Genomic DNA, 26,278 nt, shown 5'->3' on the forward strand with positions numbered 1-26,278 from the left:
ACAATATTATGAATCCATCAGAAAATAATGTCTTTTATGTATTTACTATCTTTCAGTCGTTAGTCCCAAAATACATTATTCATCATTCATGCCATTTTATAAAAATCTATTCATAGACAATTTTATGTAATTTTGAGATTTAGAAGTTTTAAGTCCTTACTATCCATGATAGTTGGTCCTCATCAAAGTAATTGATTCATTTAATTCTTTTTATAATTATCTACATAGTAAGGCAAAATTTAGTTTGTGATCATTTTATATTTTAAATTAGTATTTACTGTCCCAGTATCTGAAGGAGAAAACGGTTTTACTGAGTATGGTAAATAGGAAATTTGTATATACATAATGAGAATCTGTATACTTTTCAGGCTCCAACTATATCTCTAAATTTAGGTAGTGAACTACTCATTCTCTTCTAGCAGAATGTTTAGATCATTCTCTAATAGAGCCATTCAGAGTGTTGTATGCAGACGGTGCTGGACCATGAGCTATTTATTATGTCTGTGAGGAGATGAGTTCAGAAATTCAGAGTTTTTAGAAACTTGCATAGCAGTTTGTTAAAGCAAGTTTATGTCTATTGAATCTAATAATAAAAATTGGAATTTGTGTTTTGTATATTTTTCATTTTCTAGTAATTTTTATTATTATTATTATTGGGGTTTTTTTCAAAATTTTTAGCCCGCAATGAAATGGAAATTTAGAGAAAAATAGTCCTTTACCAGAGATAATTTGCAATGAGATTGTGTGGTTCTAGATAATTTGCATAGCTTTTGTACAATACAGTTCTCAGTTTCCGCAAAGCAAGAGGAAATGATTTGCTCTAAAATTGAATGGTTTTTAGTGATGGGATATAACAAAATATTAAAAACTGTTAGAGAATCCTTATGTCGAAAATAATTTCCCACTGACTTTCCCTTGTTTCAGTCTTTTCACTGAACCTAATTTGTCTTTTTTTTTTTTTTTTTTTTTAATTTATTTTTGGCTGTGTTGGGTCTTCGCTGCTGTGCGCGGGCTTTTCTCTGGTTGCAGTGACCGGGGGCTACTCTTCGTTGCGGTGCACGGGCTTCTCACTGCGGTGGCTTCTCTTTGTTGCGGAGCACGGGCTCTAGGCGCGTGCGCTTCAGTAGTTGTGGCACACGGACTCAGCAGCTGTGGCTCGCGGGCTCTAGAGCGCAGGCTCAGTAGTTGTGGCGCACGGGCTTAGTTGCTCCGCGGCATGTGGGATCTTCCCGGACCAGGGCTTGAACCCGTGTGCCCTGCATTGGCAGGCGGATTCGCAACCACTGCGCCACCAGGGAAGCCCCATTTTTTTAATAAATGGGTTGAATAAAATAAAATGCTGGTTATCATGAATTGTTAGCCATGATGGAAAATTGAATTGTTAGCCATGATTAAAAATTAATAACAGAATAGTGTAGAATGGTAAATTGTACTTTCAAAATATTACCCAAAGTAGACACATTCTTTTAAAGAATGGACATGCTTTTTTTAAAATACAGACATAATATAGTCACAATTGTTTTACTGAAACTAATAAAATAAATATAATATGTATAATATTTAGCCTAATGTATAAAGCACTGTGGAAGTAATACCATAAGAAATGTCCTTTCTGCCCTAGCCTGGCCTTATATCTTACTGCTTAAAATACCATAGATTTTTTTTTTTTTAATTTATTTTATTTAAGTATAGCTGATTTACAATGTCATGTTAATTTCTGCTGGACAGCAAAGTGATTCAGTTATATATATATTCTTTTTCATATTCTTTTCCATTATGGTTTATGACAGGATATTGAATATATTAATAGTTCCCTGTGCTACACAGTAGGACCTTGTTTATCCATTCTGTATATAGTAGTTTGCATCTGCTAATCCCAAACTCCCAATCCACCCCTCCCTCACCCTCTCTCCCCACTGGCAAGCACAAGTCTGTTCTCCCATGGATATTGCTGTTGTGGTGGTGGGGTTTTTTGTTTTTGTTTTTGTTTTTGTTTCTTTGGCCATATGCCGTGCAGGATCTCAGTTCCCCGACCAGGGATGGAGCCCAGGAACCTGGGCCCCTGGCAGTGGAAGCGTAGCGTCCCAACCGCTGGACCGCCAGGGAATTCCTTGGGTTTTTTTTTTTTTTTTTAATGTGAAAGTGTAAATATTTCAAGCCTGTATGATGACTCTCATTTCAAACAATATTCAACACTCTAGAATCAGGAAAAGCATTTATGCAGCTGCCTGAATTCTATGTGAAATGAAATTTGACCCATAAGTGATTTGTTTTATACTCAGATCCAAAGTTTTTTAGATTTCAGTAAACTTCATTCAGTTCATTGTATTTTTTTGACTTTTTTTTATGAAAAATTTCAAACATATACAGAAGTTGAAAGATTGTATGATGAACACCCATATCCATATCCTCCAGATGCTACAATTAACATTTTGCTATATTTGTTTTTTTTTTTTAAAAAAAACCACATTTTTAAAAATTTATGTATTTTATTTATTTGGTTGCACCGGGTCTTAGTTTAGTTGCAGCCGGCGGGCTCCTTAGTTGAGGCGTGCATGTGGGATCTAGTTCCCTGACCAGGGATCATCAAACCCAGGCCCCCTGCATTGGGAGCACCAAGTCTTAACCACTGCGCCACCAGGGAAATCCATGCTATATTTGTTTTATCACATATTCATCCCTTCCATTTATGCATCCATTTTTGAAGCATTTCAAAGTAAGTTGCAGACATCAATGTGCTTCACACCTAAACACTTTAGTATGCGTATCATTAATGTGTGATGTATAATTTCTAATGTTTTTGAGATTCATCCATGTTGTTGAATGTATCAGTAGTTCATTCCTGGTTATTGTTGGGTAATAGTCTATTGTATGAATATACTATAGGTTGTTTATCTTGTGATGGATACCTAGGCTCTTTCCTGTTTGGGCTGTTATGAATAAAGCTGCTAAAAACATACATGTTCAAAAGTTTTTTTGTGGACTTAGCTTTTATTTCTCTTGGGTAAATACCTAGAAAAGGAACTGCTAGGTCATAGGGTAGGTATATGTTTAAACTTATTAAAAAACTGCCAGACATTCTTCCAGAGTCATCATACCAACATTCCCATCAACATTTGCTCTACGTCCTTGCCAACAGTTTTTTTTTTAATAGATTTATTTATTTTATTTATTTATTTTTGGCTGCGTTGGGTCTTTGTTGCTGCGCCCGGGCTTTTCTCTAATTGCGGTGAGTGAGGGCTACTCTTTGTTGCGGTGCCTGGGCTTCTCATTGCAGTGGCTTCTCTTGTTGCGGAGCACGGGCTCTATCCGTAGTTGTAGCACGTGGGCTCAGTAGCTGTGGCTCGCCGGCTCTAGAGCGCAGGCTCAGTAGTTATGGTGTATGGACTTAGTTGCTCCATGGCATGTGGGATCTTCCCGGACCAGAGCTCGAACCCATGTCCCCTGCATTGGCAGGCAGATTCTTAACCACTGCACCACCAGGGAAGCCCCTTGCCAACAGTTTTAATTGTGATTTTAATTTGCATTTCCTTTATGGCCACTGAGCAGTTTTTCAAATGCTATTAGCCATGTATATAGCTTCCTTTGTGAATTGTCTGTTTGAATCTTTTGCTCAATTTCTTTTTTTTTTTTTTTATTTAATTTATTTATTTTTGGCTGCGTTGGGTCTTCGTTGCTGCGCACAGGCTTTCTGTAGTTGTGGCGAACGGGGGCTACTCCTCGTTGCGGTGTGCAGGCTTCTTATTGTGGTGGCTTCTCTTGTTGTGGAGCACGGGCTCTAGGCACACGGGCTTCAGTAGTTGTGGCACGTGGGCTCAGTAGTTGTGGCCCACGGGCTCTAGATCGCAGGCTCAGTAGTTGTGGTGCACGGGCTTAGTTGCTCCACGGCATGTGGGATCTTCCTGGACCAGGGCTCGGACCTGTGTCCCCTGCATTGGCAGGCAGATTCTTAACCTCTGTGCCACCAGGGAAGCCCTTGCTCATTTTCTGTTGAGTTGTCTTTTTAAGTTGTAGGGGATTTTTATATACTCAAAATACAAGTCCTTTGTCAAGCATATGTTTTATGACTATTTTCTCCCAGTCTTTGACTTGCCTATTCATTTTCATAATGGTGTCAGTTTATTGTATTTTTTCAACATTTTATTATGAAAAATTTCAAAAATACAGAAGATTGAAAGACTTAGAGTGAACACTTGTGTACTCACCACCCAGAATCTATCATTAGTATTTTATTATACTTTTCCTGTCATATGTCTATCCATTTATCTTAGTATATGCATTTCAGGGTTTCAAGGTTCAAATTGCAGATATCAGTTCATTTTTCCCAAATACTTCAAAATCATATTGTTAGTTAGAATTCAGTATCTGTTTGCAGCTTTTTTCTTTTGATTTAAACTTTTCATACCATGAAATACACAAATTTTAAGTGAAGATAGACTGAATTTTGACAAATGCATATACCTGTGGGACTTTAAACTCTATCAAGATGTGGGATATTACCATCACTCTGCGAAGTTCTCTCATGCCCCATCTCCACTTCCATTCCCCAGAGGCAATCATTGTCCTGTTTTTTTTTTGCACCACATTACTTTTGCCAGCTCTAAAACCTCCTATTAGTGGCTCCATATATTATGTACTCTTTTGTTTAAGGCTTCTTTCACCTAGCATAATGTTTCTGAGATTCACCTATTTTGTTGTAGGTATCACACTGGTTCATTCCTTTTTATAGCTGAATAGTAATCCTTTGTATGAATATATCAGAGTTTATTTATCCATTCTCCTGTGGATATACACCTGGGTTTCCAGTTTTGGCCTATTGTTAATAAACTGCTATGAACATTCTTATACTATTTTCATTCAGGGGGGTAAATACCGAGGAGTGCAATTGTTGGATTATAGGGGAAAGTACCAGACCCCTTTCCAAAGTGGGTGAACCAATTTACACTCCAGTAACAATGTATGAAAGTTCCTTTCATTCCACATTCTCACCAAAATTGTCAGTCTTACCAGTTTTAGCCATCATGGTGGCTGTGGAATGGTATACCTCATTGTGGTAGTTTGTTGTGCTTTAAATAGCTGTTTCTTACATCCCACCTTCTCTGTCTAACCTCTGTTCCTATATAGCACTTACACATCTCTTCTTTGCCACTTCCCCCTCAACGTTTTCTATGCTACTTTAACCTTGCCTTGAATTTTTTATGCCCCTGCACTGTTATCTACAGCCCAGTCTAGGAGAGAACTATTGGTAAGTTAGTTCTCTCTCAAGTTGGTAAATAAATTACTCATCGTTTTAACAGGAACTTGTTACATTCCTACTTGTTTAGTTTGGGGGTTTTTTGTAGAGGGGAGAGGTGACAGGATAACATTTGTACATAGGCTTATGTGTACAAGCTGTACATAGATTTATAAACACAAGTCATTGTTTCTGTCCACTGACTATAAAAGATTAGCCACAGTTCAACTCTCTTAATAAATTAAATATGAAAAGTAAGATCCCATTGGAAATATCCAATGGCACTAAAGTATTAATAAATTTGGAACCTAGAATATAATGTTGAACTCTGACAATTTGGTAGTTCCTTTGAGTAAATCAGCAGGGTAGCTCCCTGAGTTATAAATAGGAAAAATCACCAAGGGCACTACCACACCTGACTTAGTTTCTATCAGAGATAAAAAGCAGTTTCAAAGGCTTCTCAAGTGACAAACGTTTCTCTTTCTCTTGTAGTATTGATAGTTCTCAACCTTGGCTGCCTGTTAGAACCACCTGGGGGAACTTTTAAAAGTCCTATTGCCCAGATTCTACTCCAGAGGAATTATATCAGAATAGCTGGGATGGGACCCAGGCATTAGTTGTTCTAAAATCTCCCCAGGTGATACCAGTGGTGCAGCCAAGATCACAAACCAGTGTTACACAGGAGCCCATGAAATAAAATTAGGTAAGTGTACATGAGTTTTCTTTCTATGAAATTTCTATGCTGCCTATCAACAAGAGTATTAGAGGTTTTTAAGTGGGGCTTCACCATTTACAAGCTCTGTGACTCTGGGCAAGTTCCTAACCTAATGTTTCTGTTTCCGTGATGATTAAATGAGATCATAACAGAAAGTTTCTAGTGCAATGCAGAGCACAGAGTAGGTCTTTAACAACTATTGGCTTCATTCTCTTTTAGAAGTGGTATATATTGGAATAAATGAGGATTATAAACCATCATTCTTTAAATTTAGTGCAGTCTTGTTTGTCAGGTGTTACTAACAACAAAGCCCTCATATTACATCATTAACATGGAAAATAGCACAGAGCTCAAGTTACTGAACTCCCTTGTCTAAGTTCAGAGATAGGGCCTCATACTCTGTAGTTAAAAGTCATCAACTGAGAACACAGTTATCTGATAAAGTATGTTATTTTAAGTGTGTGCTGAAGGAACTGTACACCTCTCAATCAGGGATTTTCATGGGTTTTTTTTTTTCTTTAAAACACAATGCTTAAACTCTGTACAATACAAAAATTTCTGAACTCTTCCCTTTAAAAATATTTTGCTCTTTTAAACAACTTGGACTTTCGGGAAAGTTAATGTCTCTTCTTGGATGTCCTTGTATACACTATAGCATCTAGAATTATATCTTGTATAAAATATATAGATATTCATTAAATACTTGCCAAGTGAATGTTCTTATCTGAAAGATAAGAAAAAACTTTTATTGATTTGTATGAGTAGTTTCAGTATGCCTTGAAATAAAGCAACAAGAGAAGCTTACAAATAGTTTGATTTTCTAAATTGATGTAAGTGCAAGTCTTTCTTTACAAAGAAAAGTTTACAAAATGAACTGTTCCCTAATCTTCTTTCTCCTGTGAGATATGAGAGCAGAGGTTGAGATCCTGGCGTGCAAATAACTTAAGGAAACAAGAGGGTGAGCACACAGTGGGCGGAGTTCCGTGCATTCTGCCCACTCTCCAGCCATTGGCAGCTCTGGGAAAGCAGCCTAAACAGTTCTTGGGATTCTTAGAGTTTAATAACAATAAGCAAGAGGTGGAGTGCTTAATCCTTTTAAGTGAATGGTAAACACTGTGGAAGGCGTGTCTTCTAGGTTCCACTCCCTTGGGGCTGTAGGTCACGTGAGCTGAAAGTACTTCCCGATTCCCAGACTAGGTCTCCTGTGGGCAGTGATCAGAGTCGGAAAGGGCACCGCAAGGAAGAGGTAGGCAGGGAAGGTAGACTGGAAGGAAGCTTAATAAATACAGGGAGAACACAGGTTCCTAACTACAGCAATGCCACACTTCACCGTGACTAAGGTAGAGGATACAGAGGAGGGGGCAGCAGCATCGGTCTCCCAAGAGGGGGCGCCCAGCTTAGCAGAAATAAAAGCCCGGATTCAGCATTCACATGAATCAGGTGAGTACTCAATGTGGGCGCATTGGGAAACTGGGGGTTTTCGTGAAAGAAATAGTAACTAAAATATTCAAAATGCCTCTTTTAAGAATGGAGAAAAGGTATTGTGGTTAAAGTACTTCTCAATCAACTGTTTCACTCCCTTGTATATCTGATAACTTATCTTACTTTTTTCACATTCTGGTTTGTTTTTCCCCACAATGAGTTCTGTGTTCATTACCTACAGGTGAAACTGAATCGGTGGCAATGTATGAAAAGCGTTTTCAAGCAAAAAGAAAGGCACAGTTAGAGGCAATTTATGCGGAATTTAGAATTCATCTTTTGCTCAGACAGTTTAAATTATATCTGGAAGAGTACATAAACAGGGAGCCTGATTCAGTAGTTTTGTACAGTGGACTTTGCACTTGTGACTTCGCAAGTTATTCAGTATTTTGCCTCAGTTTACCAGTTAAACAGTAATTCAATAGTGAATGGTCTGAGAATTCTTTAATGAAAGAACAAAAGTACAGCAGGCCGTTATGGTGACTAGCATAGCTTCAGGTTTAATAAATTTGATGAATGTGATTATCCCTATTATTTTCTCTAAATGGTAATAGTTATATTTACTGGGGGGGAATTGTGGTTTTGAATTTTTAACATGCCATTGAAATCAGAGTTAATATTATGGTATTAAATACAGCCATAGTTTGAAGCCCTTTATAGTTTAAGTCTGTAACTTTCATAAATTGTCAAAAACTCTTCTAGTGTGTGAATAAAGGTTAAGGGAATAAAAATCTCTTACAATTCCTTTGGATTCCATGATTCTAACTGTCCCCTATAGCAAGTAACACATCACAGTTCTTTGCTGTAAACTGCTGTTGACCCTCTCTTGTCCTAGCAGGCATTCATGAATTTTAAAAAATCTCTAACTTAAAGATAAGGCTTATCAAGAAAAGTTCCATTTGTTTATCTTTTCCTTTTAGTGAGAGAATTTACTAGGGGAAGATAAGAAAGGTTTTATGGAAACTCTTTGTCCACCAGGTTATTTTTTTTTTCCACTAGGTTATTTTTCATTTTGCTAAATAATTAGGGTGATAAGTTGAAAGTAAGGTTAACCTCAACAAGGACCTACGGTGTAGCACAGAGAATTATACTCAATATTTTGTAATAACCTATAAGGGAAAAGAATCTGAAAAAGAATACATATAAAAGTGTGTGTGTGTGTGTGTGTGTGTGTATATATATATATATATATATAAACTGAATCGTGCTGTACAGATGAAAATAACACATTGTAAATCAACTATACTTCAATTAAAAAAAAAGAAAAGGTTAACCTACTTTGTACTTGAACCCGATTCTCTGCAAACTCTAGGTTAAAGAAGTTAGGTTCTCTTTTGTGATTGTGTGTTCGAAGCTGCACTTTCTTGATTGTGTTTGCTGCCCTTAGATTTTAATCCCATTAAGCTTTTGTTTTTGCTGTTGTCTCATTAATCCCACAAAACGCAAACAAGTGCATTCCTTATCACCTCTACTTTATTTTATTATAAATAAAACGTATATGGGGAAAACCTCAAAGTTTTTTTTGTCTGTTTGTGTTTTTTTGTTTTGGTTTTGTTTTGATTTTTGCTTAGGAGTAAAATGTTCTTGAGGATAGATAGTGGTTTTGGAGCAGTTGCTTGAGATGTGATAAGTTGTAGCCGCTTCTTCTTCTGAGTTAAAGTCCTAAATGGATCGTGGTTTTGTTGCAAGCACTTCTCATACTAGCCAGTTACGGAACCAGTCACTTTTTTTATTGTTTCTCCTTTGTGAGGAGAGAAAAATATGATGTACTATCATATAAATTGAACATAGTTAGAAAGCACATCATCCTTTAAAATGTGTTTTTTAGAAGATGAGATTTATTTGAACTAGACAGGTAATTTGAGATAAAATAGAAATATAAATGTAGACATAATCTAAACTAATTTTAAAAAGATGTACGTTGTGGTGAAACTTTTGTAATGTATAAAAATATCAAATCACTATGTTGTACACCTGAAACTGATATAATATTGTAAGTCAACTATACTTCAGTTTTTAAAAAAAGTGCATTCATCCCTGCCATGCCAGCTACTAGAATGTGAGTCTAGTAAAATCCTACTTAATTTTGGTTTTGAAGGGAAAAGCAGAAACTCAGACTTAACCTAACATCTTTCTTGACTATATTCCTCCTCCCCGTCCAGTTTAGGTGCCCTCTCCTATGTTTTCTCTGAAGCCTGTCCATAGAAATAGCATGTACCACACTGTATTGCAATCACCTGTTCACTAGTCTCTCTCCCAGATAGGCTCCTTGAGGGTGTAGATCTCGTTGGATAGTTTTGTACCTCCACGTCCAGGTGAATTACACATAATAGGCAATTCAGTGTACAGACTTGTTCTTTTCCTTTTTTTTATTCACTAAACACATGTTCATGCCAGGTGTACTTTTTTCCTAAGGCTACAAAGGCAGAGGAAGTATAAGTTCCCCACCACAGGCAGCAGAATGGCTTTGGAGCCATGCACCTGGCTTTGAATCCCAGTCCTACTAATTATTACTAATTAGGAGCAGTGATAATTTGTATTAATTATTACTTGAGTGACTTTGGGCAAGTTATTTAACTTTTCTAAGCCTTACTTTACTCATTGATAAAGGGAATAACAGTACTACTTACTTCACAGGGTGGTTGTGAATTAATGGGAAAATGAACATAAAGCACTTAACACGTGTGTGACACAACACTCAAAAATAAGAGCTACCATTTACTTATTATATTGTGATTAATGGTTTAATAAGAACAAAAAGAACCGGCTTTGGATAACAAATTCTGGAGAGGATTATAAAATTGCCCAGAGGGGACCCTGGACTGGTATCTCAGAGGACAGGACACAACTGATTCTTGAAGGGAGGTCTAGACAAGGAGATTGCAAGCAGTAGGAACAATTAGAAGGAATAAGAGGAAGGTGGAGAGCATGTGGGAGACAGAAGTTTAAAGTAGTTAGCACATTGGTCATGTGGTAAAGAGAGCTAAGGGCTGAGGCTGCTTAGTGAAGTGTTAATCAATTTTATCCTCTCCCCACTCTGTGGGATAGTGGGTGTTATTGCCTTTTTTTTTTTTAATCCCTGTTATGGTGGGTTTTTTTTTTTTAATATTTATTTTATTTATTTGGTTGTGCCGGGTCTAAGTGGCGGCATGAGGGCTCCTTAGTTGTGGCTTGCTGGCTCTTAGTTGCAGCATGCATGTGGAATCTAGTTCCCTGACCAGGGATCGAGCCCAGGCCCTCTGCATTGGGAGCTGGGGAGTCTTAACCACTGCACCACCAGGGGAGTCCCTGTTATTACCTTTTTAGAGATAACGAACTGAGGCTGTTGACAGCAACTTGCCTAAAGCTACATGGTGAGTAGTAGCAGAGCCTGTGTTCAAAATTACTAAATTTTATGTGCTTCCCATCTCACCATGATGCCAAGTCCTGGCTTTTGGAAAATAAGAGAAAGTTGCTTTATCTCTTAATGAGCATGGGTCATAGGGTTTGATGTAAACATTATGAACTCTGTGATTTTTTTTTACAGGAATAATGCAAGAGTTTTACTGTTTATTGCGTTTACTTAATCAGGTATAAATGTTAAATTCATTCATTTATTTAAATATTTATTGAGCTTAAATATTTCTGTATAATAATTGTTCCAGATCTTCTCCCTCACTCATCAGATTTTTTTTTTTTTTTTTTTTTTTTTTTTTGACCACACTGTGTGGCTTGTGGGATTTTAGTCCCCCAACCAGGGGTTGAACCTGGGCCTCCGCAGTGAAAGCGCCGAGTCCTAACCACTAGACCACCAGGGAATTCCCTCATCAGATCTTATAGTGTCTATGGATTGGGCAGATTTTAACTGCTGGACTTGCCTTCACGTGATACAGATAGCAGATTGAAAGATTTATAAGGAAATTTTCAGAGATGAACCTATAACAGAAAAGAAGGGAACTTTATATTGGTATTGAACAGCATCTCCAAACATTAACTCTTAGTAATCCAAATGGCATGAGTGCATACTATGGAGAGAGATTTCATGTTAAATGGAGTTTAAATTTTATTAAGAACCCTCAAGATGTTAAACTGTTACCTAAACATTAGTTCTGCTTGTTACCCGTGAAAGCTTATGTCCTAAGGAAGGTGATATGGCTACCTTTTTATTTACTAATATTAAAATAAGTTGAAATAGACAACTGAAGAGCTTCTTTGTATTGATTAAAAAAATCTTTTCTATAGTAAAGATTTAAAAGCTTTTTAACTATTCACATGGGGTTTTTTTTTTTTGTTTTTTTGTTTTTTTTTTTTTTACCAACACAACTAACAGAAATTCAGATCTGCATGTTTTGAAATCTCAGGGTCAAAAGTTTATCCTTAAACTCGGCTTCATGAGGCATGTTTTTCTGCCTCTTGCCCCGCCCCCCAATATTCCATCATTGTCAGAAAGACTAACACCTCCCGAAATATCTTCCCAATTCTTTTCACCATCTTTTTTTTTTAACTCTATCTAAGACCTTAATACAATACAAATTTGAGACTGATTGCCTTCAGTTCTGTACATCGTAAAACTTTGTTTAGATCATTAACCCTTCTTTGTCATATTCATGTTATGCACAGACAATGAAAGTGACAACACTTTCGTTCCCCATTTCAATACTGTTGGCACCAATTTTTTGTTTATTTAGAGTGTTTCGGTTGAAGTATAGTTGATGTACAATATTACATGAGTTACAGATGTACAATATAGTGGTTCACAATTTATCACCGATTTTTTTAGAATCTCTCGCTCCCCAGATTTTTCTTGCTTAACATACTGACCCTCTGTGTACTCAGCTACTTTTGCCGCATAGAATATATACCAGGGATTTCCCTGGCGGCCCAGTGATTAACACTCCATGCTTTTGAGCTGAAGTTCATCTTAATCAGGCTGGATAAACCTTAATTATTTTCCTGTATTTTCAGAATAAAAAGTTATGGAGTAGGTGCCACAGTAGTGACCAAGGAGGTTTTTTGTTTTGTTTTAATTCTTCCTTGTTTTTGAGTATCATTATGGGCTTAAGGTTTTTATTTATGTTTTGTATTACAACTAGTTAGGATAATGATTATTTTCAATGTTCAGATTGTTCCCAATTTGTCCAGTGGAAGACAAGAGGTTTTTGTTTTGTTTTTTTAAAGAATGGGAGAAAATAAAATTATGTTTATATTCTTTCTTTTTAAATAAATTTATTTATTTTATTTATTTAAAAAAAAAAAAAAAGACTCCATGCTTTGCCCCACAGGAAATATACCAGGGACTTCCCTGGCAGTCCACTGGTTAAGACTTCACACTTCCAATGCAGGGGGCGTGGTTTCCATCCCTGGTCAGGGAACTAAGATCCCACATGCAGGGTGGTGTGGCAAAAAAAAAAAAGAAAAAGGAAATATACCAGAGTAGAACTGGTTTAAATTGATAACGATAAAATTTCTCCAAAATATATATACATACATATTGCTTAATATTTTTATATTCTATACTCAAAGCAACATGTAGTTTAGTATTATAAAAACTTACTGAATGTAATTTTAGCATATTGTAAAATATTCAAAAGTTTTTCAAATTTCCAACTGAATTTGGACATACAGCATAGGTTACAAAATTGATTATAAGCTGGTAAGTTTAAAGACTGTAGCATCTCTTGATTTTGCCAGGTTGAAAGAGGAAACAATTTTACATTAAAAATGTCATCAGTACTATAGTAATAATTGTTGAACACCTACTGTATGCCAGATGCTTTACAAATATTGGCTTATTTAATCCTCACAACAACCAGGACAGGTAACCATTATCACCATTTTAGAGATGAGGAAAGTGAAGTGCCAAGAAATTTAAGTAGTTTATTTAAGTGGTAAATGTGGAATTCAAAGTAAGGTCTCTGTGACCTTCAAACCGTTTTTCTTTTCATCACACCACACTGTCTCTCTACTTCCAACACACATTTAAACATGTTATGTTTTCTGAAGTAGGCTGCTCTATTTTCTCAGTAGTTACTAATGCTTCTTATGTTCTATTTCTTTTGTCTTCGTGGATTTTTCAAAATTAATTGAAAGTTACTTGTTGCTTCTAAGTTTCATGTGTTGGATTGCTTTTTTATTTGGTGTAGAATATTTCCAAATGTAGGATATTCTTTCAAACGATGCTAAAAATTGAGAGATATGAACAGGTAAGGAACCTGGCTCAATCTGACAGTCTTTTAGTAGCCCTCCACTCCTCCACTTTCAAGGGAGATGCACCTTATCAGTGAGAGGGGAATAGGAACCTTAAAAACTAAGGGTTATTGGCAGGGAGAAAAATGAGTATATGGAGTAAGTGAAAGAATTAAATTTTAATATAACTTTAAGAATAAATATACTGCTAAAGGCATGAAAGATGTGTTTATTTTAGTATATTAGAAAAAATTGTAATATTTCATTTCATGGATCTTATTACTTAGAATGAATCTAGGTAAAAACACAAGTCTGTTTAAAGAAAAATACTAATATAGATAGAGCATAGACATGGCAAAGATTGAATGTGGTACATAAATAACATAAATGATTTTGATCCATTCCAAACCCTCATACACTGAACTGGATCTCATTTCCTTTCCTGTGTGTTCTTTACACTGCATCATACAACCTTTTTGTGACAAGAGATTTCCATGGTTGTATGAGAAATGGTGAACCGAGTCCTTTTCAGAAGCTGTCTTCATCTTTCCACCACCACATTGCCTTTGTCCATATATTTTTCTTCATATGAACTCTCTTCTGCTTTCTACTCCCTGTCTGCCATTAAAAAATTACACAAACCCACATTACCTCAAGACTAGGCTCATACTCATTTCCTCCAGGATGACTTGCCTGATCCTCTACCCCAGCTTTGATCATTTCATCATTCAGTATTCATCACCACTCAAATATATGTTGCATTGTGCTCCAAACATGCGATAGCTTTGTAAGTATATTTGTATCTCTTCAGTTGTATTGTGTATTGTACGAGGGTGAGGGACAGTGTTTTAATATTTTTTTGAAAATTATATTATATTTTGAAAATTATATTATATTTTTTATTATGGAAAATTTCAAACTCTCAAAAGCTCAGTAACTTTCTGTTCATTTCTCTTACCTGTTAGTGTTTTTCCTTATTTTTAGATTTTCTTTATACTTAGGGATATCAACCCTTAGTGGTATAAATTACAAATGTTTTTCCCAGTCAGTACTTCTTTTGGGAATTCCCTGGTGGTCCAGTGGTTAGGACTCTGCACTTCCACCGCAGGGAACACGGGTTCGATCCCTGGTTGGGGAACTAAGATTCTGCAAACCACAGGGCGCGGCCAAAAAAAACCCAAAAAACAAACAAAACACTTCTTTTAAAGTTTTATTGAGGTATAATTGACATAAAATAAACTGCACATATTTAAAGTGTACAGTTTGATGAGTTTTAACATAACACTCCTGTAACAATTATAGTCAAGATAACATTTTCATCACCTGCAAAAGTTTCTTCTTACCCTTTTATAACCCACTCACCTAATTCCCTGGCCCCCAGGCAACCACTGATCTGCTTTCTGTCACTATAGTACATTAGTTTTCATTTTCCATAATTTTATGTGAATGGAATCATACAGTATGTACTTTCTTTTGTCTGACTGCTTTTATAAAACATAACTGAGATTCATCCATCTAGTCAATATCCTCTAAATCCAACTAACATTAAGGTCTTCCTTATTTCTCAGAGTTTAACATTTAGGGCAGTAGCTGAACATGATACAACCCTCTGGACCTCACAGAGGCTTTTTAAAGTGTTGACTTCTTTGCCAAGATGTGAATGTTTTTAGGATTAGTCTGTGACCAGGACTTACTTTTCAGAGAGGGTTCTGGGAAGGTGAAATCTCACTATCCTTCTGTTACTAATTCCAGCCTGTATCTGCCACTCTTGAGCCAGATGACCCCTGGACCTGATGAACAGTTAGATGCAAGTGAGGCCTGAGCTCTGTGGGAGCTCTATCAGGGAGAGCTGACCCAGGACTTGTTCCTCAAGGGCTGGAAGATCCTCAGGGTGAGGATAAGAATGGCAGATCCAGAAAAGAGCTTGGCTTGGTAGAGATCCATGGACTCCCCTAGTGGGGAGAAAGGGAAAGAGGCAGGGACTGCTATCTCCCTATCCCTGAGGATGGGAGATGTAAGGAGACCTGAGAGCCGGGAGCCTTCCTCCTGGGCCTCCACAGGGCTGGCAGCTGGCCTGCTGCCCTGCCCATCTACAGGCGTAGAGGCTGCTTTGTCTTTCTGTTCTCTTGAGACTGCTCCTGCCTGTGGTCCTCCAACAATGAAACCTAAGCCCCTCTGAAGTAACAAAGAAAAAGTACTCATCTGGGGAAGCCAGGCAACCAGAAAGAGAAAAAGCACTTAAACAATGCAGTAGACCAACTAAATAGAAATGCCAGAGGAGACAGTAACTTGAATATGAAAATAATAAACAATAGGAGCGCTTAAGGAGGTTCAAGTGAAGTACAAAAAAAAATTATGGAGCAAAAATATGATTTCCCATCTAAATACTTATTACCACCTGACTTTCGATCCATGCACATACACTTTAAAAAAAAAATCTCCACTAAAATGTAAGCACAATAAGAGCAGGAATATTTTCTCTTGTATACCTGCTGATCTTTTGTCAATGCCCAATGTCTAGAACACAGTCTTTCACATGGTAAGCACCCAGTACATAATTATCGAATAAAGGAATGAATATCATCATTTAATGGCCTGGAAGAGTCAAAGCCCAGAGCCAAAAATACAAATAGATTGAAAAAAAGTAAGAGACTTGGAGAATAGATTCAGGACACCTAACGTGGCTAATATAATTTACAGAAAAAGGAACAAATGGAAGAGAAGCAGTAATGAAATAAATTAAAAAAATTTTCCTAAGATAAAGAAAGAGTTCATTATGCAGATTGATGTTCCAGGAAAGATCAGTGTTGAAAAAAACACACCTAGGCTTATCCTGGTAAAGTTTTTGAAATCCAGGGATTCATTTTGGAGGCTTCCAGACAGAACATTTATATACCTATAAAGTATAAGGCTCACATCAGAATTCTAATCCACAACACTGGGAATTAGGAGGCAGTGGAAGAGTATCCACAGATTACCAAGAGAAAAAGGCTATAATCAGAAATCCGTATTTCCAGTGAAGATATCATCCCCTCTACAAGGGGGAACTATGTCATAAATGTAACTTTAGAGAGTGTATTACCCGCTTAACCTCTCTGAGAATATTTAAGAAAGGTTTTTAACCAAATAAAAATGAAAGGGATAGAAAAAGTGGAAAATGACAGACTCTTTGGGAATGTTATATAAATGCTAAGTAAGGACTCTAATCAAAAGGGACATACTTCAGGGAACAATTCAATAATATTTATAATGTAAAAGTACTAAATAAGTCAAAGCAAAACCTCAAAATTGTGGGAGGAAAAAGAGGTAAGAGCTTTCCAAATGGAGATGAGGAGAGGAAAAAGTGCCAGTAAGCACATTTAAGCACATTAGTCATCAGGGAAATGCACATCAAAACCACAATGAGGTGCCACTTCACATCCACTAGGATGGTTCTGATAAAAAAGATGGACAATAAAAAGTGTTGACAAGGATGTGGAAAAATTGAAACCCTTATATACTTATGGTGGGAACATAAAATTGTGCAACCACTTTGGAAAACACTTTGGCAGTCCTTCAAGAAGTTAAATATAGAGTTACCATATGATTTTGCATTTCCACTTCTAGGTATATACTCAAAATGAGAATATATGTCCACACAAGAAATAGTACAGGAATGTTCATTGCAGCATTATCCATGATAGCCCCAACGATAGAAACAACCCAAATGTCCACTAAGTGATAAATAGATAAATAAAATGTGGTATATCCATATAATGGGGTATTATCTGGCAGTAAAAGCAAATGAAGTACAGATGCGTTGCTACTATACAGAAGAACCTTGAGAACGTTATGCAAAATGAAAGAAGCCAGTCACAAAAGACCACATATGATTTCATTTATATGAAATGCCCAGAATAAGCAAATTTATGGAGACAAAAAAAGTAGATTCGTGGTTGCTGTGGACTGGGCAAGGTGGGAGTGAAATGGAGATTGACTGCTAATGGGTACAGGGATTCTTGGAAGGGGACAGGGGAACCAAAATGTAAAATTAGATTGTGGTGATAGTTGCACAACAATGCGAATATATTAAGAAACATTGAATTGAATACTAAGTGGGTGAATTACATGGTATGTAAAGTGTATCTCAATAAAATGTTTTTAAATAAAGGGACTAAGTACTGATACATGAAGCAACTTGCATGAATCTCCAAGGCCTTTTATGCTGAATGAAAGAAGCCAGTCTCAAAATAAAAGATTACATACTGTAAGATTCCATATTTATATATTTTTTTAAATTATAGAAGATCATTACACATTTACTAATAATCAAAATATATATGTATGTGTTCATGTGTATATTCACATACATACACACTAGAAACAGACTTTTTAAATTGCAGCATGTACAGTAGTTTCTATTTTAATTTCTCTGTATGTTTGAAAATCTAGAAAATGTTAAATTCAGCTTGCATTAAGCAGTTGTCCTTTTACCAATGACGTAAAATCAATAAAGACTCTTAAAATATCAGAAATGTTTACCATATCCTCTTAGTCCCCATAATGCAAAGCTTCAGCTCCTTAGTTCCTTAGCTCCGTAGCTCCTTAGAATTTGAATGTTTGGGTCAATTCCCTTACCTTTTTGTTAAGGAGGTAGTCTATGTGGTCAGGCCTTATTCTTCCAAAACCATCTTTTATTGTAAAATGAAGAAAACATGAAATATGTTTGTCTACAGTGCATGAAAAATAATTTGGATCATCCATAAAGCCAAAGAAGGACGTAAGGTATCAACGTTCTCTTGAATGTTTGCAACAATCCCCAAACAATCTTTTCCTCTTTGTCACTTCTTGGTGAGATTTTTCTGTGATTTTTAACTGTGTGAGTACTGCCCTCTTCTGTCATTTATACTTTTCTTGGCTAATCAGTTTGTGGATTTGGTCTAAGAAACTGTCTTTATCTTTATACTGTGAGCTTCATTAAATCTGCTTTTTGCTACTATTTTTGCTATCTTCCAAGTGTTATAGACTGCATTAAAAACACAATCATGTTCATCTCAGATGAGCTCTTCAACTTCCAGTGGATTTACTCCCATATATTTTAGAAGAGTTTTAACAAAACTTATTTGTTGAATTAATAGGTTGGTTAATTAAAAGACAATACAAGGCAGTATATACCCAACAGTTCAGAGGAAGATTAAACCTTTTAGAAGATTAAACCTCAGGGTGGGGCTAAGGAAGAAGAAGCATTTGAATTGGGCCTTTGAAAGATAAAGCAGTCAGGTAAGTGGAGACAAGAGAGAGGGACATTTTCAATGAAAAAGTGATACAAACAAAGATGCATGCATCTAGAATCAAGGCTCAAAGCATTCCAGAGAGTGTGGAGCAGGGAGTTCATGACTAGAAACAGCAAATGATAAGGTTAGAGAGGAGTAAACTAGTGCTAGATTATAAAGGGACTTGAAAGCCAGGATTAGGTTTTTTGGAGTTCATCCTATAAGCCAAGGGATTCAGACAAGTAAACCGGGATCTATTTATGGCTGTTTAAGCCATTAGCCTCTGCTGTCACCACCATTACCACTACTACTCCCAGCCTGAAAATTGACAGTAGGAGCGGGAGACAGAGCCTGCAAAGGCAACACTTTCCTTTCCGTGGAGGGACTTGAATCAGTACCCCACACATGATGTCAGGATATATATAAACAAGAAGTGAGAATGATCGTCTCTTCACAAAATGGTTCGGCACTCCTGGCACTTTAACTTGGAGATCTTTGAAAGTGTTTATATTTTAAACAATAAAGCAACCTGATAAAGGCAGAATTAATAAGGAGGAAAATGCAGGATTGTTTGACGTTAGGAGAATCGGTGGCAGGGAGAATAATTGACTAATTTAATGGTCCAGGCTGTGAAGAATGAGACTGTAAATGGTGGCGGGGCAATGGAAAGAAGAGATTGGTGTGGAAGCCACAATTGACTGGATTTGATGAATGAGAAAGGGGAAGAATCAAAAGTTGGAAACATATATGCTGACTGGTTCTGCGTCTTATCTTACCCACTTTTTAAATCAATTTTTAAAATCTCCTTTCCTATCAATTAGGTATATATTATATGTTAGGTACAATACATTTATTTATATGTATGGTATTATAGACTAATATAACATTATATACCATTATGTATTAGGTATAATATACACCTAATATTGTATACAGGTATATTATTAGGTGTATATTTCCTATGTTATCTCCAGAACTTCTCAATTAGCTATGTCCTCATTGTCAATCCCTCTGACTAGAATGTCTCCCCTTGTCCATTTTCTCTCACCCATTCTGCTTTTTGATAAACTACCCATCCTTCAAGATTTAGCTCAGTTATCCCCTTGACACCATCCCTGATCACCACTTTATTTTGTTTTCCTTCCTTTTTGATTCCCACAGTATTTGTACCTATACTGTAACAATTATTTTTATTTTCATAATTATTTACATATTTCCTCTCAAATCTTGAGAACAAAGGGTTACTCTTTTGGTATCTGTAGTGCCTAGCACAGCACCTGACATAGAGTAAGCATTCAGAGTATTGGTTGAACTAATACTAGTAATAACAACCACCTAGAGACAGACCATGCTAGAGATGCGTGTTAGCACATGGATAAACTACAGTGGTTTAGTAATGATCATGCCTGCTGATCTCTGATAAATCTGGCATTCATTTCATTTGCATATTGCATTCTTATTTTCTTACCTAAAATACCACTTTTATTTTTAGACTTCCACACAGAGAATTTTAGTTGTTTTTCATCTCCCTTAGATGTCAAAACTTTTCCTGATAGGACCCAACCCTTCCAAGACGATCCCAGACATGTGCCGTGTTTATTCCTCTCCTATGATTTTGAGTTCTCCATGATTTTTAAGGTATTTAAAAGTTTTACTTAAAGCTCCTACTGCCTCAATCCATGTTGCTCTTCTCCTTTGGACCCTTGCAGCACTAAAGGCAATACCACAGGTTATCAGCTCTACCACATTGGGCAAATCATGTCTGTTTTCTGAGCTAGTTTCTTCTGGAACATGGGAATAATTCTTCCTCACAGGGTTGCTGTGCAGGTTTGGTATGATGATAGTAGGAAAATTTCCCTAAATTGAGTCACTTAGAGACTATCTTTATAATCTTTCCATTTTTATGTATCATTTTTGCATTCTTTTTTTTCCTACACTGTCAGTGCTTTTCTGTTCTCCTTTATATAAGAAACTTCATCACCAAATGAAATACCAGCAGTGCTTGCCACTCTATAAATAAAATACAAACTAAAAATAGATGTAATATAAATGATTTTAATCTTGCTAGATACTGTTGCCAAGCAGAGGCTCTGAGCCTGTTAAAAAAGAGATCATTGAGTTTTGAAGAGATGTTACAGATATTCTAGAACAGACATAAGAAAATTCTATTTGATAAACTGCTTCAACTCCCAGGTAACAGGGTTAATGGTAGGGGTGTAGGGAGAAGGTGGAATCACATCCTGATAATCTAAAATCACAGTTATAAAAACCTACCAAGGTGTTTAGAACAAATGATTTTAATAAACTTTTAGTGTAAAATTATGATAAATATTTATGAATGCTTGTATTCTTACAGAAGTAATCAAAATATAAAAATAACAAAAGTGAAATAGTGTGGTTACTAAACTTTTTCAAATAGTAAAAATGGAACCATATTTACCATCCTAGGTAGGTGATCTTTATCTCTTCCTAATATCTCTACCCTTTCAGCCCTGACTCCGTCCATAACTGCATGGGCTTCGCTTTACTTTCTCATGCCCAGAGTGGGGGAGGGGTTCTTTTATAGTTTTTTAATTTAATTTGTTTATTTATTTATTTTTGGCTGCGTTGGGTCTTTGTTGCTGCGCACGGGCCTTCTCTAGTTGCGACGAGTGGGGGCTACTCTTCGTTGCCGTGCGCAGGCTTCTCATTGCAGTGGCTTCTCTTGTTACGGAGCGTAGACTCTAGGTGCACAGGCTTCAGTAGTTATGGCATGAGGGCTCAGTAGTTGTGGCTCAGAGGCTCTTGAGTGCAGGCTCAGTAGTTGTGGTGCACAGGCTTAGTTGCTATGCAGTATGTGGGATCTTCTCGGACCAGGGATCGAACCTGTGTACCCTGCATTGGCAGGCGGATTCTTAACTACTGCGCCACCAGGGAAGTCCCTCTTTCATAGTTTTTTATGTTGAATTTGACTCTTCCACCAGATTAGGAGCGTCTTAATGTCAGGAAATATACTCATTCTTTTATTCCTCACAGTATCTAACAGTTTTAGGTGTCTTTAAAACTTACTGAATTAAATTATTATTGTTTGTTTGAGTTGAAGTTATTAATAAACTTGAATGGGGAATGTAGTACAGGCACTCTTGGGTAATTACTATTGTAATTATCTTATCTAAAAATCTCAAATCATGTGTTAATGCATATTTAGTCCAAACTATAAATGTATCAAATTTTGAAATAAGTTGGGTGAATCAAACTATTAATACCACGTGCCCATACAATTTTAAGCCAGTGAACCCAAGGGTTCACCCACGTTACTTCTATATTTTCCTCAGTACTATTGTACAATTGCAAAATGTTTAAAGTTCCAAGAAATATCTCCAGCTACCTAAATTCTAATTTTTACCGTGATTATTTGCAGCACTGCAATTTTTATTATTTCTCTTGAGGATCATTCCATGGCTCATCTCAGTTATCTTTATAATTAAAATTTAATGCGTATCTACCGTCTCTAATCCTCACAGTAATTTTCTGTGGTGTAGTTTTATTCCTGTTGCATAGATAGTAAATTAAGGCTAAGAAATTATATCATTTTCCCAGAGTTACGTGAATAACATGTGGTAGAGCTGGGATCTCACCTGAGCTTTATCTGCTTCCAAATCCTGTGTTGTCTTTTCTTTATGCCTCGTGTTTTCTCCGGGACAGCTGCACAGCTATCACGAGGGCCTCCTTTCACCACCTGCATTACTCATCACCAGCACTGCTCTTCTCCCAGTCTTCCACAGCTCAGAAAATGGCATCTCTGTTCATCTAATTGCTTTGGAAAAAACTTTGACTCCTATCTTTCTCCTCTACCCCATATCCAGTCCATCAGCATACTAATCTTGTGAATCCTTCCATTGAAACATACCCAGCATCTAATCACTTCTCAGCACCTCCACTACCACTGAGCTGATCCACACTACTATTATCTTTTCTGGAACCATTGTGAAAGCCTTCTGACTATTTTCTACCTCCTCACTTGCCTCCTGCAATCTATTCTCCAGACAGCAGCTAGAGTGGTCACGTTAAAACATAAATCAAAACCTTCCAGTGGCTTTTTAGCTCACTCAAAGGAAAATGGTAAGTCCCTACTATGTCCTACAAGGCCCCATATGATCTGTGCCCCTCCGCCAACACACACATTCATCTCTTATCCCACATCTTCTCACTTTTACCTTGCTCGTCTGTTTGGTAACTTCGCTTCCGTGCTGTTTATTGAACAGGCCAACATGTACCTGCTTCAGGGTCTTTGCACTAACTGTTCCCTCTGCCCGCAATGTTCTTCCTACAGGTATTTGTATGGCTAGAGGCCTCACTTCAAGTTTCTGGTCAAATTATCACATTAGCTGAGAGACCTTTTTTAGATTCGGTGTCTAAACTATAAATAGGCACACAAACCATGCCCCCACTAATCCTCTGTCTTCTTACTCTGCTTTTCTTTTTTGTTTTATAACTCTTATTACTCTTAACACGTATGTTGTTTGTTTATTGTTTGTCTCTTCCCCACTAACATGTAAGCTCTTTGATGGCAGGGATATTGTTACTGCATTTCTAGTAATTAGAACAGTGTTTCACATGTAGAAGGTGCTCAAAAAATATTTACTGAGTAAAAATATGAAAAGAACTACAAATTTTAAAGTAAAATGGACATTAGCTTCGAAAACTAACTCATGAGCTCTCGTTCCAGAAGATATCATCAACCTCTCAGCTTTCACCACCTTCACTACAGTCATGATCATATCTTTCTAAGATTTCTGCAGTAGACTGCTGTTTGTTTCCCCCATGTCTGCTCTTGCTCCCTCCACAATCCACTCTTCAGCCAACAGTCTCCATCTTCTAAAAGGTTAATCAGACCTATCATGCTGCTATTGAAAACCTTCCAACTATTTCATATCATTTTTAGGATAAACTTCACACTCTTTACCATGGTCTGCAATACTGCAAGATGTATCTGCTACCTAATTTGCTAACCTTTCTTTCTTTCTTTTTTTTAAAACCGCTTTCCTACTCACTGTGTTTTAGCCACGTTAATGTTTCCCAAACACGCCAAGCTTATTCCCATTCTAGGGCCTTTGTGTAGCTACTCTTATGCCCTGATCAGTCTTTGTCCAGATCCTCACATGTTTGTCTCCTTTACATACAAGTCTCATCTTAAAGGTTACCTCCTCAGAAAGATGTTCCCTGTGTACCCAATCCAAAATAGCCTCTCCAAAAAGAAAAAAATAAATAAACAAAATAGCCTCTCCATTCACTCTCCTTAATTTTGGATTAGTGTTATAAAGAATCTTGATTATTAATTTTCTTTTATTCTTTTTTTAAAATTAATTTTTATTGGAGTATAGTTGATTGAAATGTTGTTAGTTGCAGGTGTACAGCAAATTGAATCAGTTATACATATACATATACCCACTCTTTTTTGGATTCTTTTCCCATATAGGTCATTGCAGAGTATTGAGTAGAGTTACCTGTGCTATACAGTAGGTTCTTATTAGTTATTTATTTTATATATAGTAGTATGTATATGTCAATCCCAAGCCCCCAATTTATCCCTCCCCTGCTTTCCCCCTTGGTAACCGTAAGTTTGCTTTCTACATCTGTGACTCTATTTCTGTTTTGTAAATAAGTTCATTTTAATTTTCTTTTATACTTTATCTTCCCATATCTGCGTGAGAATAGGACATTTGTCTTTTTTTACTTACTGCTCTATCCCTAGCACATGGAACAATGCCTGGGACTTATTAATCACTCAAATATTTGAACTGATGGATGGTTGAATGAAACTTTATAATAGTCATCTGGGGCCCTTCATAAATCTGCAGAATCTCAGCCTCCTCCCATGAGATCAAGTCGTTAGGGTTAGTTATGTGACCCAGGGATTTGTAGTTTAACAAATATTCTAGATGATTCTTTTGACTAGGCAAATCTGGAAAATACTGATTTAATGGGAGTATTACAGAGTGAATGAATGAGTAAATGGGAGTGATGGTTCAGGGAGTTCTCTTTTAACCTTAGTATATTGATATGAATTAGTTGAACATTTCCCGAAGTGTATACCATAGAACACTAATTACACAAGATGTTTGGTGAAAAGCAAGGTATCTCTTCTGATATATTTAGGAATGCTGAATATTATATTCTTCTTTGGAGATTAGTTAGGTAGCCATTAGCATATTGGAGGGTCTGAGAAATTAAACATTATAGAAATCTACTTGACTATTAAATAGATTTGCCAAATTTACTTAACATTCCTGCTCCAAATCATTTTCTTCCCAAACCCCTATTAATAATAAGGACTATGCACCATATATGAAGTACAGTCCATGGTTCAGTGCTGCTACCCCTGCTTATTCTCTCCTTGGGTAGCTGTCTACACAAATCATTTACATGGCAGATAGTTTGGACTAAACTATAAATCCCAGCAGAAACTATCTTTTTTTTTTTTAATTTTTTTAAAAATTTTATTTATTTATTTATTTATGGCTGTGTTGGGTCTTCGTTTCTGTGTGAGGGCTTCCTCTAGTTGCGGCAAGTGGGGGCCACTCTTCATCGCGGTGCGCGGGCCTCTCATTATCGCGGCCTCTCTTGTTGCAGAGCACAGGCTCCAGACGCGCAGGCTCAGCAACTGTGGCTCACGGGCCTAGTCTCTCCGTGGCATGTGGGATCTTCCCAGACCAGGGCTCGAACCCGTGTCCCCTGCATTGGCAGGCAGATTCTCAACCACTGCGCCACCAGGGAAGCCCAGAAACTATCTTTTTTTTGACAGATACGTCTAAATACCTTTTAAAAATTATATTCCTATTATATTAAAAGTTCAAATAAGGATCTTTTGACTGCCCTTTATGGGGTAGGCTTGAAGCATAAATAACTAATGATTTAATAACTTTTTGTATGCAGTGCTTTACATTTCCATCTTATTGCTTAATTACTTTGCCTAAAATTGCCTGATTTTCTTCACCCATCTATTTACTTAAACCCAGTTACTCACATGTGAATTTTCTTAGGTCTGTCTAGTTTCATTGCAGTCAGTTCAAAAATCTATGTAAGGAGGATAAGCTTTTCCGATTTTACCTTATTTCAACTTGTTTTCCCTCTTAAGTTTCCCACCAAAATTAGAACCTACTCATAATAGAGAGGCAGAATCTAATAAATGTGAATGTTAGAGTAATTGTCTTTGGTTCCATCCTGAATCATCTTTGCCTAATTCCGAGTCACAATGGCTTCTTAAGATGCTGCTTTGGTTTTTTTAAAGTTGGAGTCCAGAAAATTAGAAATGTGTTAAGACTGGTGATTTCAGGTATTTGGTATCTTTCTTTCTTTTTACATTTTATTTATTTATTTATTTATTTATTTATTGGTTGCGTTGGTTCTTCGTTGCTGCACGCGGGCTTTCTCTAGTTGTGGCTTGCAGGCTCT

General features: G+C 36.7%; 1 protein-coding gene across 3 annotated transcripts in view; it reads left to right on the forward strand.

The window, feature by feature from the left end:
• The window catches only part of SLC12A6 (solute carrier family 12 member 6), an 89,966-nt gene that overhangs the window by 14,423 nt on the left and 49,265 nt on the right, over positions 1 to 26,278 (forward strand). Inside the window, exon 1 of one of the 3 annotated variants that reach the window (XM_082384948.1) lies at positions 1,308 to 7,388. The exons of the other annotated variants lie outside the window; for them this stretch is intronic. Coding sequence (XP_082241074.1) covers positions 7,265 to 7,388 — 124 coding nt within the window. The 5' untranslated portion in view covers positions 1,308 to 7,264. Of the gene's footprint in view, positions 1 to 1,307; positions 7,389 to 26,278 lie in introns of those variants that run through there. 3 annotated transcript variants of the gene reach the window in all.

The sequence above is a fragment of the Balaenoptera borealis genome, assembly GCF_965194805.1.
Source record: "Balaenoptera borealis genome assembly, chromosome: 3".
Taxonomy (NCBI): domain Eukaryota; kingdom Metazoa; phylum Chordata; class Mammalia; order Artiodactyla; family Balaenopteridae; genus Balaenoptera; species Balaenoptera borealis.